A 15,985-nucleotide genomic window follows, 5' to 3' on the forward strand; every position below is an offset into this window, starting at 1 on the left:
TAAGAGTTATTTAGCTGAATTTGTGAGCAAAATGGGAAACAGGATTTTAAATTGACTCTAGTTAGAGCTCTTTTTTCTGCTTGAAGCTTCATCAAGGGTTAAAGTTAAAAAAAAAAAAACAAAAAGGAAAGAGGGGAGGAGAGGGAACAGGTATATATTGTGTTGTCAGAAAATGCGGAGAAAGTTAAATAAAGGGGTTCGTTCGATTAAGGCACAAACAAATTATAGTGCCTTGTAAGACACTAATTTGGACCAAACAATTCATGTGATAATTAAGTATTTTTAGAAAGTGGGGAAGTCTGAGTTTGATATAGTTGGGAATTCGTACAAGAATTGACCAACAATCTTCACTAACACAACTACCTGTAATTAAAACTTCTATGGCTATCCATACCACCGACAATTTTAAAGCACATTAATTTTTTCTTGAGTTAGACCCTTGGCAATGTTTTTGGGTTTGCCATTTTGTTCATAAGTTTAGTCCAACTAATTTTCAACAAATCCATGCCAAAGGCCGGATCTTGTTTCGAGGGCTAAGATTCTCTGTCCGAAATGCTTCCTCGTTGTGTTTGTTGTGAGTAACATTGCAACTAACGTCCTTTGCTGAATGGTGAGTTGTAGTCTTGTATACTTTTGATCATTAGTCTTGTATACTATCTTACCATTACCAATATCCACATAGGAGAAATGTGGGAACAACTTAAATAGTTCACCTTATGCTAAGCCTTCATCTGTAATGTAACTCTTAAATCTTGAATTATACCTAACTCAATCTTAAAAATTAATTAAATTAATTTATATAGAATGAGTATTATTTTCATTTATGTACATTATTCAATTACTATCTTTAATTAATGTAAAATTTTTGTCATGATAGGCTTTTTTTTAGGGTAGGCATAAGAATTCAAATATTTGTCATTTAGCTTATTGAGTTATTGCATTAGGTGTTGAGATTCTTGAATTTATAATTACAATTGTAACATCCCATTTTTCGTAAATTAATTTAAAAATGATTGTTGTTTGTAAATAAATAGAGTTTTAGAAAAAATGATAAGATTTTTATAATTAAATAAATGAGAAAAAATAAATGTATTAAAATGATAGTTTGAGAGAAAATAAAAAGGAAATTTTATTTATTCTTTTGAAAGGAAAGAAAATAGAGTTTCTTTTTATAAAATAATAAAAATAAATAAATTGAGTAAATAATAGGTTTTGAGTACCCTTAGCTATAAATAGAGACATCTTAGGTCAGTTTTTCGACTAACGACATTCTCTACGTCTCATCTTCCTCTCAATTTCTTTTTTCCCTCTCCTTCTTCGAATACTCTCATCGTTGAGAATTACGAAAAGATGTCGGAGATGAGAGAAATACCCTTTGCATCGGAGCTTTTTCCTTTCCCGCATAAACCCAAAATTATCTCAGTAAAATTATGATCTCAGACTCGTTAACCGTTGGATTGTCGAAAATATTTTATATGTGGTTCAAGATTCATTTCTTAACATCTTCACCGTTGGGATTTGCAAAATAATGCCTGTGGAGGGAGAAATACTTATCACAGGTAGATAGTGAAATGGAGGCTTCAATCTCTTCTCATCCTCTCAACGTTTGGAAATCCTATCAGAGCAGTCAGAGGAAAAACTTGAGAAATCCCAAAAAACTTCTAGAGATACCGCTATTGTTGTCACAATACACACGTGAGTTTTCTTACAGGTAAGTGATGAGTTATTCATAATTGGGGAATAGTGAGAACATGTGTAGGGATCCTTAGAGTATCAATTGGAATAGATTTTGAGGTGTTTCTGCAAATTTTGATTCTATCCTTACAATTATAACTGTGAATTATATATGTTTGACAAACCAATTGATGTCCCAATGAGAAATTGCTGTGAAATTGATGTGTTCTTGTGTTGAGTATGAACCCTTAAAAAAATTGAGTTCTTTTTATTCACGTGAATTATATTCTAAATAATATTCTTTAATGACTTATTTCATACAAATTATTATCTTGTTCTAATTTTCCATGATGATGATCAACATGTTATGTGTATATGAGTTATGAGGCGGGATAAATTATTATAATGAGATTATAATATTGTTATAGAGATTGAGTAGTACAAAGTGGAATGTGTCAATTTACGAGATACATGTAAACATGAGATGATTGATTGTGACATAATGAGATGTGAAATTGTGAACATGAGTTTTAGTTGTGAGTAAGTGTGTGGTTAACTCCTGATGTGACATTACTTGTATTGTGAGCTGTGAATTATACATAATCCGACCAATGTTTATCTTGAGAAAAGTGTTGATGCACAGTATTAAAGGGAAAGTGTAGGTTTCCTATTTAGGAACCAGTGTTAAATTGTAGCGCAATTTGTTAAACGTGTTTGAAACACAAGTGTGAGGTCGTGCGTATTGTATAATTCATGAGCAATGTCTATAAATAGAATATGTGATGAATTGTGGAATAACATGTTGCTTTGAGATTATAATATTGTTATTGAGATTAAATATAAGTGCAAAGTTGAACATGTGTTAATTTGTGAGATACTTGTAAACATGTGATAATTGATTGGGACATTATAAGATGTGAAATTATGAACATGAGTTTTAGTTGTGATAAGTGTGTGGTTAACACTTAATGTGACATTACTTGTATTGTGAGCTGCGAATTATACAATAACCCGACCAGTGTTTATCTTAAGAAAAGTGTTGATGCGCAGTGTTAAATGGAAAGTGTAGGTTTCCTATTTATGAACCAGTGTTAAATTGTAGCACAATGTGTTGAACGTGTTTAAAACATGAGTGTGAGGTCATGGGTATTGTATAATTCATAAGCAGTGCCTGCATGCAAAAATTGTTGTAGGGGTTGGACTTGAATCAGGAGGGAGAAGCCCTAACGGACTCTTCGAAGTGTAGGCCTTTGGGGTAAATACACCTGGTTTGAGTGCTCCTTTAAGCCTGTGCCGATCTCACATGGTTGGAGTATTCTCGCAAAACAGCGTGATCCTGACTGGTCTCCCTATGATTTTACTTAGTGAGAGTGACCTGACATACCTATTTTGTGGTGTGTCTTGTTATGCACTCCTAAGCGCTCCAGGGTGATTTTTCACTGACATAGTACCACATTACATATAGGTTTGAGTCTTAGCATAACTGTTGCATAACGCTTGCTAATTTTTTTATTATGAAATTGATGTGTTATTATGTCTTGATCAGGGTGTGTGATTCATGTATAATGTGATTGATGATTGAAAAGTAAATTTTAAATGACAAAGTGGTAGAATTATGTGAGTTATGTTGAAGTAAGTTATACCTCATTTACATGATATGTATATCTAGTCGTCTTATTTCTCTATTAGTTAAGAATGTGATATGTGTAATGTGGTGAAATTACGTGAGTTATGTTAAAGTAAGTCGTATCTCATTTATATGATATGTATATCTAGTCGTCTTATTTCTCTATTAGTTAGGAATTATGTGGTGGAATTACGTGTGTGATTCATGTGTAATGTGTATTGTTTGTGTTTGGATTCTGTGATGATCTTGAACTTTGTGTTCGGGGGAGCAGATGACTAGGTGAATTGTTTTAAGGAACTTTGTGCTAAAGGACGTCGGGACACAATACTATGATAAGATGTGACATTGAAGTATAAGTTTTTATATTAATTGTATGAAGTCTTGGATGACCTTGTTTGAGCCGAAATGATAAAATCATTTATTCGAACAAGTTTACTATGATGCAAGGAAAGTGAATGTGAGCCTTTTATCATTTTAAAAGACTTTTATTTAAACATGTTTTAAGAACTTTTAATTAATTATAATTTATTATTAATACATATATGTATAGGGTAGAGGGTGTCACAATCATAACTACTCATCAAACGATTTTACATTGTCTTGAATGATTTATTTAAATGGTGTGTAATTTATTTGAATGATTTATTTAAATGGTGTGTAATTTATTTGAATGATTTTACATGTTAGTCCCAATTATATGTCAAGAAAACAAAACAATTAGAAAACTTATGATAATTCAAGAGCATAGAAGGAAACGAGAGATACAGAGAGAATCAATGTGTATGTGTTAGGAGGTGAGAGAAAAAAAATAACAATTCTCTTAAGAAATACTAGTATAAAAAAAGAGTAAATAAAAAAACCTTGTTTGAACAGGTCAAATAGCAAGGTTTTGAAATAATTAACTAATACAACAAGATTTCTTTTGCTATCCCTAAGGTTATTGGCTCCTACTTTCAAAAAGATAAAGAAAATGCCAAAATTCACTTTTTGGTCAAGTGTTACAATAAACTAGCTAGATGAATAAGTGTTGGAGATTATATAATGAAATTCTTTGGAAGTAAAAAATAAAATAAAATAAAAAACAACAACCAAGGGATAGTAGCATGGTGGTTTAGGATAGTAGTAGTGACTGATAGAGAACAACAATTTATAGTAACATGACTTTATGTCTTTAGGTCTTTATTTGCCTTGATTAATATTAGGATGAACAAAAGACGAGTTGGGACAAATTGTTTTTATTTCTACAGGTTTAATTTTTTTTATAGGATTATTTGTTTAAATTTAATTTCGTCCAATTAAGACTCAAAACACACGTAACAAGTGTTGATACCTACTAAAATAAGAAGAAAGGGGTAAATTGTGTGATCGTGAATTTAAAAACTTTATCACAAATACAAGTATAAGTGCGGAAAATAAAAGTGCTCACTAGAAAAAATGTGAAAGGGATATAAGAAATAAAGAGAAAAACATGCAAAAATTTATTTTAACTTGTCTCCAAATCCGACTACGTCCAACCCTTTCCTTTTGAAGGATTTTCACTAAGCAACTGGTGTTACAACCAAATATTTTTTACATCCTTTTTAGGCCTTACAACATCTTCATTTATACTTAAATCATTTATCTAAAGTATTTTTTAATACTAAGTTTATCCGGATTTTCACAAACAACGAAGATTTTTAAGGTTTCCAAGATAACTCATAACAAGAGGATATACAATATAATCTCAAATACAAAACGTTCAAAATTAGGTGATATCCACTGAGACATAGACAGTTTGACTGTTTGAGACTTAGAAATATCGAAGCAAAAGTTTGTAAGTTCTTGTAGAGCTCTTTTTTTTGTCATATTGAATGAAGATGTAAGCATTGAAGAAGAGCTTATTTTCGTTCTGGTTATGCATTAAATGCATAGTTGAAAGTTATTATTTTTTGTATTTATTACTTTTAAAATATGCATCTAAAATATATTTTATTGGTTGATAATATAAAAAAATATATTAAAATTAAACTTTGCTATAATTTTTTTTATTATTATGCAATGAAATAAAGGAAACACTAAGGCACTGACAAGCACAACAAAGGAACTCCCCTAGCATCAACAACAATTAGAGAGTCTAAAACAGGGATATGTGAGAAAGAATATTAAAATGAGCAATTGTAAGATGACCCATTTTCGCCAAGTATTTAAAAATTTATCATTTTAAATGAAGAAATCTATGTATAAGAAGTATTAAAAAAATTCCAAATATCATGGTTGAAATTAAAAATCGTAAAGAAATATTTTGAAACACCAACACAAGAGCACAAACCAGTCCACCACCCATGGCCAATGGGAAACATGTACAGGCATAATTTATAAAAATGATATAATAATTATCAAAACTATATTTGTTAATTTAATTATTTTTTTAATCATTTTCTCTCTATATACATAGGAGGAAATACCCTTCCTATTCAACCTTCAAGTCAACGCACATGGTTATACTTATTCTCTAGAATTCGATTTACATTACGGAAGCCAAAATCGTGGAGTCTCACACATTTATAAATGTAAAACGTGGTAAATGATAATTAAAAACAACAGATAAAACACGTTTTTTATATCAGAGATAAAAACTACAGGATTTATAAAAAAAGAAGTAGTCTTCAATTTATAAGGACAAGAAAAACAAACAAAATGGGAGTATAGAGGTTTTAAATTTAATTGATAGTTCTTTTCTTTCTTTCTTTTAATCTATTTACTGATAAAAGAAAAGGTGTTTTTCTTTACTTATTTACTTAAAAAACTAAAATAATACTAATGGTTATTTTAATAATATTCTTAATTATCCTTAAAAAATTAGATTTTTATTTCTATCTAATTCTTAAATATTTTATATATTTATCATATCATAGACGAGAGAAGTATTATTTAAGGTCATATTAAAAAATTAAAATAAAATTTATTATAAATGAAGATATTCATTACATTCTTGATTTTGATGTCTTCTAAGTAATAGATAAAAAGAACCTCAAAAAGTAATAATCTTAACCCGAGGGCCTAACACAGTCCTTTATCAAATAATCTAAATAAAAATATTTATTGTCATTCTATTTTATTTCTCCATTGCACGCTTTTAATAACAACAAATATAGCTTTAATCAATAAAAAGGTAGAAAACAATACTAAACATAATAGTAAATTAAAAGTTAACTGTTAAAATTTTAATAATTTATAATCTTTTTTGTTTAATATAATTAGAATAGTATAATATTGTGTATACTTGTTTCCGTTCACAAGTTCACAAAAATTATCTTATTATAAATTTGTTAAGTTTTATAATAATTATTTTAAAATTTATATAAAAAAATATTTTCTTATTGATGGTTTGTGTTAAATTTCTTATATTGATCATGTGAAAATTAACCGAAGAAGAAGAGTCATGTACTCACACAGAATAAAAAAATATTAAATTATCATTAATCACAAATCATTTTATGCTGTCATAAATTTGTTAATTTTTATTATAATTAAATACCTTAAAATTTTAGAATTGAAATTTTAATTTTTCATATTTAATATTTATTTTAAAAAATAAGATTCTAAAAAAAAGTCTCACGGAGAGTTTTTTTTTTTTTGTCATCGGGAGGTGAAAATCTAATTTTCTTCATTTAATTTTTTTATTACACTAAAAATTTCATATTATTCTTATTAGATTATTTAATATGATAAATAACTAAAGTAATGAATAGACATATCAAGATTTTCAAAAAAATTATATAAATATTTTCAAGAATATTTTTTTTTTGGATTTTTAAGAATACTTAGGGTGGCAACAGTGTTTTGCATAGTTGTATTCTGGCAGGAGTGGACGGAGAACGACACCGTCCAATACAATATGCGGCTGCGAAGGTCTCTTAAACGCAGTCCACATTTAGAGGGCCCCACGACGAAACGACCACTCGCTCTACATATAAAACACATTGCCACCCACCACGATTTCTGAAAGGGAAAAAAAAAAAAATAGCAACAAAAACAAGAAAAAAGGTTACCTCTTTCAATTTTATCCCTTGTTGTGAGCTTAATTCAATTTCTGCTCACACATAATGGCTTGCACGCTCGCTGATTCATTACTCCTATTCAAGGTTTTCTTCCTTTATCTTTTAGCCTTATTCCAATTCCTAAGCGTGTTTCAACCAACTTTCAAGGAAGTGTTAGTTTTATTGTGGTTTCATTTTGCAGGGTTCTTATCAGAAACCAGTTCTGAGGAGAGACATTGCTGCCCGGTACTCCCCGGGTATGCACGTTATAATTGCCTTACCTCAATTCGGTGTTTTAGTTTTATTATTTGGAAACGTTACTTGCCAATTGAATTTATTGCTCCTTGTCGCAATTAAGCTCAAGAGATTGGAAATGGTCCTCTGAGATTATACGATATTAAGAACAATCATTAGAAATACTAACATCACTCCTTGAGTCCTCAGTAAGCAGCTACGTAGGAGAGTTTTGTCGTTTATAGTTGTCCTAACTAGTTTGAGCAGAATTGTCTTCACTAGATGATACAATACATGCAGTCTTTAAAAAAAACAAAAAGCTAGCTACCATGACCTGGTGGCATCACTGATCAATATCACTTAGTCTTAAAATTTAAGAATTACCCTTTGATAGGCTGGCCTGGACTCAGTAATAGGGCCTTCTATGTTTTAACTTTTAATAGGCATAAACATGAATGACATGGGTAATGGGTGAATTTTAATTATTTGTCATTCTGCTGCCACAGGTATATTTAGTCTAAACAGTAATGGGCTTATCCAGAAAAGGTTCAGGCGTCAAAGGAATTTTGTTACTAGGAATAAGGTTACTGTCATACATGCCGTGGCAATTCCAGTACAACCAGCTCCGGTGGAAAGTGCGGAGTATAGAAAACAGCTAGCTGAAGACTACGGTTTCAGGCAAGTTGGAGAGCCGCTTCCAGATGATGTTACTTTAAAGGATGTCATCAATTCCCTTCCTAAGGAGGTGCTTTTTTTTAAAATCTATGTCATGTTTTATAGCATCATCACTGAACAGGACTTTTCTGTTTAATTGAAGTTTGCAGAGTCACCTCTTAGATACTCTATGTTTTACCATGAAATATTTTCGCACGCTTAAAATAACATTCTTTAGTTTTTGTTTGCTTGCATAAAGTATTGTCAAAATGATCCTAATATCATTATGACATATAAGTTTTATAATAAAACATCGATGATGACAGTAATATTCACTGCACATTATGAGAAAGATAAGGCGTCAGTGTATGTATATGGTACTTCAAACTCTAAGCCATCTTTTCACTCCCCCCCCCCCCCCCCCCCCCCTCTGCTGGCATAAAATTTTGCTCTAAAGTTAAAGAAAGGAATGAAGGGTACAGTTTTTATTTACATATATAATCATTGATCATGGTGCATATTTTTCCTTTTGCATTTTTTTGAAGGTCTTTGAGATTGATGATGTGAAAGCATGGAAATCTGTTCTGATATCTGTCACTTCTTATGCACTGGGTCTCTTCATGATTTCCAAAGCCCCCTGGTATCTTCTTCCTCTGGCTTGGGTATGGACAGGGACTGCAATAACTGGGGTTAGTTCAATATACACGTTTTTCCTTGAGTATTTCTTACTTGTATCTCAGATCCTTCTCAATCCTATCTCTCTACAACTCTTTTTCTCCTTAAAGAGCTAGGCCAACTTTTTTGTTTCAAGTTTCATAATCCTCTTTCCTTTTTTGCAATACAGTTCTTTGTTATAGGACATGATTGTGCTCACAGATCATTTTCGTCTAACAAATTGGTAGAAGACATTGTTGGAACTCTGGCCTTTATGCCTCTGATTTATCCATATGAGCCTTGGCGATTTAAGCATGACAGGCATCATGCAAAAACAAACATGTAAGCAGTTTGTGTTTCCTTCTATTTTGTATTTTCGTTTTACTAGGTGCATCTTGTAGTGAGATAATGTGTCATTCTGTTGTACAATATAGTAATTTTTTCCAATATACATTCACACTCTCTGTCCCACATGTACTCAAAGTCAGATGGCACTAATACTGAAGGGATAAAAATGCAGGCTATATACAACATGCATAATGCACTGTAAGAGACATAATGGTAACATCCATGTTATGGATAAGATCCTGTACCATGGTTTATTTGCATGATGCACACAAACGTACATATGAAACTCCTTAGTCTCTGATAGAGATAGACCTTGGAAAGTTTATGTGAGAAGGGATAAGAAGCAAACTGAGATTCAATAGGCCTGAATTATTAGTGTTAGTGTAGTAATTGTGAATTTGGTCAGCTGCTTAGGCAGTTATTTGAGTAGCTATGGATATCAATTATTATTTGTTGTATAGTGTGTCTGTCTTTATGCAGTTAGGCAGTTATAGAATGGTTTGCTAGTTAGTGTGCGATGGCAGCGATGCATTATATGTATGGGGCTTGGGGTGGTTATATTCATTCGATAGTTTTACTAATTGCTATATCTTGAAGGAGGAGACTCCTTGTAAGAGGAATACCCTGTGTTGTCTATGTCTTGTGCAGTAATTCTGGCCTAAAAACTAGAATGTTTCCATTAATAAATGGATAAATCAGTATGCTTATTTCTGATTTTAACAGTCTCTCTCTCACAGAATCAGTAGCTTCAGTGTTTCATTACTTTCATTCAACTGTAAGTCATTTATAATGCTACAGGTTACGTGAAGATACTGCTTGGCACCCTGTTTGGAAGGACGAGTTTGAATCTACTCCACTTTTGAGGAAAGCAATAATATACGGATATGGTCCATTTCGATGTTGGATGTCTATAGCTCACTGGTATGGCATATAAAGGAATCATTTATTCTTTAAGGTCAACTATGCCTTGAAATATCTTTGTGCAGTTCCTCGAGTACTGCTTCGTTAGGTTAAATTGCCTTGATTTCATATTTTATTACCTTTAATTTTATATCAAATATTGATATGGAGGTGCATTCTAACACAGGTTGATGTGGCACTTTGATTTGAAGAAGTTCAGACCAAGTGAAGTACCAAGGGTGAAGATAAGTTTGGCTTGTGTTTTTGCCTTTATAGCAATTGGATGGCCATTAATTATTTACAAGACTGGAATCATGGGATGGATAAAATTCTGGTTGATGCCATGGTTGGGCTATCACTTCTGGGTAATTTCAACTCTATCTTGTAAATTCATACTTTGTTCGTCAGTGTTGGCTCCAATGTCTTTGTTTCTTTCTTTTTGTTTCCTAAGGGGCAGATGATTTATGAGAGAGCACTGTGTTCTACTTAAATAAAGCTATGGCACTTCTAATTTTTAAACTTCAAAGCTGTCATTTAAATATAATTTTAACACTCAAGTCTTTATAATTCTTTCCTGGATTTCCTAGTTATTGCTAGGGGTTGGAATAGGCCACGGTGCATATTAATTGCCTATGGCCTATTTGGCCTAGCCTATTTAGCAAACAAACTAGGCTTAAATTTTTAAGAGGCTTATTTAACTAAATAGGCTAAGGTTTATGCCATTCAAAAAAACCAATTTGCTCAACAAAATGACCTATAATTTACAATGCTTACATAATTTATTAATTCTAGAATATAATATATAAATTTTAGACTATAATCTTATTAAAAGTTATAATAGTTAGAAAACTAAAAAGTTTTAGCTTCATGGCTATTTTAAGGCTTTGCCCCGAAAATAGTCTATGATAATTAGAGGCAAAAGATCAGGTTAACATTTTGCTAGGCAGGTCTAACTCTATTTACACCTCTAGTAGTCTAGTTAAAGTATCATGCTTGCCTTTTATTTATTTATCAAATCTTTCAACAGGTTTTTGTCAGTTTCCACATATTGCAGTCTTGCTGAATTATTAATATTTAGTAGTTTAGTTATCCCCCTCTCCTCCCAAATACAATGGTCAATGGTCATGTGTCTTGGGCTCTTGGCTCTTGATAGTTAAAAGTTATAACAAGAGTTACAGTATAAGTGGTGTTTCTTTGCTTGTGATCACAGATGAGTACGTTTACCATGGTACATCATACTGCACCACATATACCATTCAAATACTCAGAAGAGTGGAATGCTGCGCAAGCACAGCTTAATGGAACTGTTCATTGTGATTATCCTAAATGGTAATGGATTCTTTTTGCTCCTTTCTTTGTAATGTACGTTTTTCTTGCCTATAAATTTACACATGGAGGTGGAATATACTGCATAATTGATGAGTTATACTATTGAATGCTTTTTTATTTCATTACTTATCTGAAAATGACTGATCTTTGATTCTATGAATAATTTTTAATAATTTATCCATCTTGTCATTTTGTCTAAAAATGCAGGTTTGCAAAATTAACTTGATAGCATTAGAATCGACTAACTGCTATTTATTGACTCTTTTTTTTCTTCTAAACAGGATCGAGATCCTATGTCACGATATTAATGTCCATATTCCACACCACATATCCCCGAGGATACCAAGCTATAATTTAAGAGCAGCCCATAAGTCTCTCCAAGAAAACTGGGGACAGGTAAGATAAAAAAATGCCAATATCTTTTTCTGCTTGTTCCTGTATTGTAATGAGGGTCACTGTTCGATTGTTCACATTAAAAGTATTTTCCAGCGTTGTTAGCATAATTAACAACTAATGGTTTTTATGTTCCTCTTTAAAAAAAATGAACTTGTTAGAATATTCGCTTTGGCACTGAAACTTTATTGTAGATGTAGTCCAAATGAAAGATTTGGAAGTTTTGTTTATTCCATTAGTACATTTTTCTCTAATCCCGTACGTTTAAGATCTCTCATAGAAAATATCATTGTTGCTAATTATTTTTTATCTTGTTTTGTATGTGTTGGATCGACAGTATCTGAATGAGGCTAGTTGGAATTGGAGATTGATGAAGACAATCATGACAGTGTGTCATGTGTACGACAAGGAGCAAAATTATGTTGCCTTCGACGAACTTGCCCCTGAAGATTCTCGTCCAATTACATTTTTGAAGGAAACCATGCCTGATTATGCTTAATTATGCCCAAACTGGCTTTTTTTCTCATATGAAATTTTTTATGTATCAAATTAGGTTCGTATGCCATTCATTTTCTTTTTACATTTTCGATCTTGTTTAATATAGTTCTACTAGTATTTTTCATATCATGTATAACGAAAAAATTGCTTGCTGCTCTCAAAGTTCACGTATTAGGGTAATTATATTACCAAGTTGCGGATTATCCAAGGTCAAGTCATCGAGAAGCATTCATTAGGTTAAAGTAGATGTTATGGTAATCTGAACAGTGGGGTTCTTGTTATCACGTTGGAAGAATATTATATTATAAAGTTGTCTGATGGATAAAAAAGCACGTGGCGTGTGGCACATTGGATTGAGCATACTGAGTTACTATACTGTTCTGACAATGTTTTGTTATTTTTTTCTCTTTTTTTAGTATATTGCTGAATTTTAATTACAGAGTTTCCATCCTCAAAAAATGTATACAGTTTTTTTCCTGATCTAATGAAAACATATTCAGCCATAATTGTTTTCAAACTTAAAAGTGGAAGTGTGGAACGATCTTCTAAACATAAACAAGTCTTTCCTTGTGGAGAGACCAAGAGAATCGATCTTGTCTTTTTTCCCCTGCTAATTAATGTCTAAGCTTGATTAAATTAATATTTAGAACTTGGACAAGGTAATTTGTCTGGTTGGTTATCGTCCCTTGTCCGTTAACCTCATGGTACTAGATCTAACAACTTTGGGATTTATGGGTGTTTTTGATCAAATTGATGCATCCGAAAGAGTTGAAGGGATATTATATGTATACTATTTATTGGGATAGGAAAGTGACCTAAAAGCCGCAAACCACCCCACCCACGCCACCAGTGACGCTTTACCTGAAGCGATTCTATCCAAAGCAAATTGATAAGGTGCAGCGGTTACAACTTTTAACAACTGCTCACACATGTGAAGGAACTTCACTTAACATTATTCCCTTCATCTTTTTTAAGGTTAGTGAAGTCTTACCAAATTTAAACTTGTGAAAGAAAAAGGTCAAAAAAGTCTCAGGAAGAGGGTTTGCCCTTTAAAAAAGAAAAAAAAAAAAAAAAGAGATAGAAGAATAAACTGGGGGCTCGTTCGAAATTAGAACCTGCAAGAGATCTGAAGTGATGTAAGAAAGAAGTCTGAGTCAAAAGAAACAGAAAATAAGCAATCCATATATCATCTTTTTTTTCTATAGATATTCACATACCCCAATCCATTACATCTTCAGTATAGGTAAGACCTACATGTATGCCAAGCTATAAACTACTCAATCTCGTATATCCAAGTTTTTAAACTCAACTCTATCTAGAAAACCAGAAGCAGTCTGGTTTACAGCAAACCAAAGAAAAGTAACTTATCACTAAAAAACTAAAATCATATAATTGGTGGTGTTGGAGTCTCCCAAATATCAACCACATTCTCCTCACTATGAAGCGCGAAAAGCCTATCCCCTCCAATGGAAAAATCACAAATTGAACCACCATAGCTTCGTCTGAGCCTAGACGTCAAAACCCATTCAGGACCACAGAACACCGAAATACAATCATTCATGGACGAAAAAAGCTGTCCCCCATGCAATGCCAGTTTAGGATAACAAGGTTCCTCAGGCATCTTCCCCTTCATCAACCTACTCCTGGAGCTCCACCTAATGCTATTGGCAGCAGAACTTCTCAAATCCATGAACCCCAAATCCTCAAACTCATTGACCACACAAATGGAGTTATTATCCTCCATGGCAATAGCATCCCTGACCCGTTTCTCATCCACGGCAAAAGGAGCCCCCACATCAGACCAACACCACACCATCTTCTTGTCCCTGAAATCCAAAAGACTAATGTAACAGTTGTCCTTCCTAGGAAACATGGTAGCCACCAACAAACAGTTGCTCCCTTCCATCCACTGAAGCTTATCAGCATCCCCAAGAGACCACCCCAAAGGCTCGTAGAAGAAATCAATCTGCTTCCCAGTAACCTGGTCCCAAACTCCAACCCCATACTCATTACTCCTCCCTTTGCAACTAGAAAATATCTTGTAATCCGAACTAAAACTCAAAGCCCCAGCAGTGTAACTCTTCACCTGATTGTCATGACAAACGTGAAACTTGTACCTAAGCTCTCCGGTGTGGGAGCTGAACAGCCCCATCCCGCCGTCGCCCCGCCCAAGGCGCTCGCTGACTCCGATGACGATGTTGTCGGAGTCAACCCAACCAACATCGTTGACCCTCTGGTAATCAAGGTTAAGAGGTGGGTGTTCATCCAACATCCAATCATAGACATGAACCATGCTGCCATGCGCAACGCAGCAGCCGCCATCCGGGCCCGCCCGAATGGCGGTTCCGTCGCCCGGTGCCTGGCCCTGCAGAGACCGCGACAACCTTAACCTGTTGCCGTCGAATGGGCCCCACTTGGCGGCGCGCACGTGGTCCAATAGGCCGTAGTAGAGGGCCTCCCTGTAGAGGAGCTTCTCCGGGATATCGGGTGGGACGTAGAGCTCGCCGGTTCGGAGCAGATCGAGGAGAATCGCGAAGCAATCCGGGTTGCGATCGATGAATCTTTCGTTGTTGTTGTTGTTGTCGTCGTTGTTTGGTATTAGGTTCCAATTGTCGTCGAACATTGCGCCGAACATTGAATTGCGCCCAGCATTGGCGAGGGTTGTGGATGTTGTTTCCATCACCCTGCCACCCACGTTGAATTTCACCCTGTCTTTTTGAACCCCCATGGTTTGATTCCTCCCAAGTTTGTGACTTTTCAAGAAACCCGGAGATGGGGTTCGTTCAATTCAACGCCTCTGGGTTGAATTGGATGGATGAACAGAGAAGCAGAGGTGTAACTGCCACAAAATGAGTGGCGAATAAATAGGGATGTCCTTTCTTTTGGTGAAGAGAGATGAGTGAATGATTATGGTTGAAGGATTGGAATTAAAGCAAAGGGGAAGGAAGGATGGAAGGGTGTGTGTGATAGGATCAGAGAACAGAGGTTAAGCAAAGCGAAAATGATGAGATTGTGGGAAAACTAGACATGGGGATGCTTATTGTATTGTAAGAGAGACGGCTTTTAAAAAAAAAAAAAGAGGATTTTGGAAACTTTGGGATTTGGTGAAGGGAAGAGGAATCAAGATGGGTGGAGCGGTTGGAATTCAAAACCGAATTGACTCAGTTTGATCGCTCCCTCGAAGTCACTCTGTTTTTGTTCTCTCTCTGTTTTTCTATGCATTTCTTTTTCCCTCTTGTCCCCTCCTTCTTGTTCTTCCACTGGCTGCACGACACATATTTGTATATTTGTGTCTTTCCTTATAAAAATAAGAGCAAAGATAATATGCATTTACAATGTAAATGACTTTATGATGTAATTCAAATTACACATTTTAATTTATAGAACTTTTATCATAATTATTTTGAAAATCAAGATTATATTTCTTTTATTAGTTAATTATGTGAAAAATATTATATAAATATTAAACTCTAAAAACAATATAGCTCATTAATTATTTAGTTTGCATACATGTTCTAAATTTTACGTTTTAGTTCTTGTATTTAAAAATTCTCCGTTATCCGAGTAATTGTTTTATGTTTTAGTTTTTATATACGGAGTATCTATTTTGTAATGATTTTACACCATTACAATAGTAACAACAGACACTATATAT

The 15,985-nt window shown here is 33.5% G+C and overlaps 2 protein-coding genes across 2 annotated transcripts; one reads left to right on the top strand and one right to left on the bottom strand.

Annotated features, from left to right (window-relative positions):
- Window positions 1-7,271: 7,271 nt before the first annotated feature.
- LOC114394316 (omega-6 fatty acid desaturase, chloroplastic) lies at window positions 7,272-12,703 on the top strand. Its single transcript, XM_028355964.1, has 10 exons — window positions 7,272-7,425; window positions 7,523-7,577; window positions 8,061-8,299; window positions 8,754-8,897; window positions 9,053-9,204; window positions 10,009-10,131; window positions 10,298-10,475; window positions 11,321-11,439; window positions 11,721-11,835; window positions 12,170-12,703. Exons 1-10 carry the CDS (start codon window positions 7,387-7,389, stop codon window positions 12,329-12,331), a joined length of 1,326 nt encoding a protein of 441 aa, XP_028211765.1. The 5' UTR covers window positions 7,272-7,386; the 3' UTR covers window positions 12,332-12,703.
- Window positions 12,704-13,486: 783 nt separating this feature from the next.
- On the bottom strand, window positions 13,487-15,590 carry LOC114394300 (BTB/POZ domain-containing protein At2g24240-like). Its single transcript, XM_028355963.1, has one exon. The coding sequence runs from the start codon at window positions 15,056-15,058 to the stop codon at window positions 13,715-13,717; it is 1,344 nt and encodes a 447-aa protein (XP_028211764.1). The 5' UTR covers window positions 15,059-15,590; the 3' UTR covers window positions 13,487-13,714.
- Between the last annotated feature and the right edge of the window lie 395 nt (window positions 15,591-15,985).

This window comes from Glycine soja, chromosome 2, assembly GCF_004193775.1.
Source record: "Glycine soja cultivar W05 chromosome 2, ASM419377v2, whole genome shotgun sequence".
NCBI classification, from domain to species: Eukaryota; Viridiplantae; Streptophyta; class Magnoliopsida; order Fabales; family Fabaceae; genus Glycine; species Glycine soja.

What these genes read in the sequence shown, in the direction of transcription:
- LOC114394300 (XM_028355963.1), bottom strand. Translation starts at nt 15,058, where the DNA reads ATGGGGGTTCAAAAAGACAGGGTGAAATTCAACGTGGGTGGCAGGGTG.
- LOC114394316 (XM_028355964.1), top strand. Translation starts at nt 7,387, where the DNA reads ATGGCTTGCACGCTCGCTGATTCATTACTCCTATTCAAG. An exon ending in CATTGTGATTATCCTAAATG is followed by an intron (nt 11,440 to 11,720) that starts GTAATGGATTCT and finishes TCTTCTAAACAG; the next exon opens with GATCGAGATCCTATGTCACG. An exon ending in TCCAAGAAAACTGGGGACAG is followed by an intron (nt 11,836 to 12,169) that starts GTAAGATAAAAA and finishes TTGGATCGACAG; the next exon opens with TATCTGAATGAGGCTAGTTG.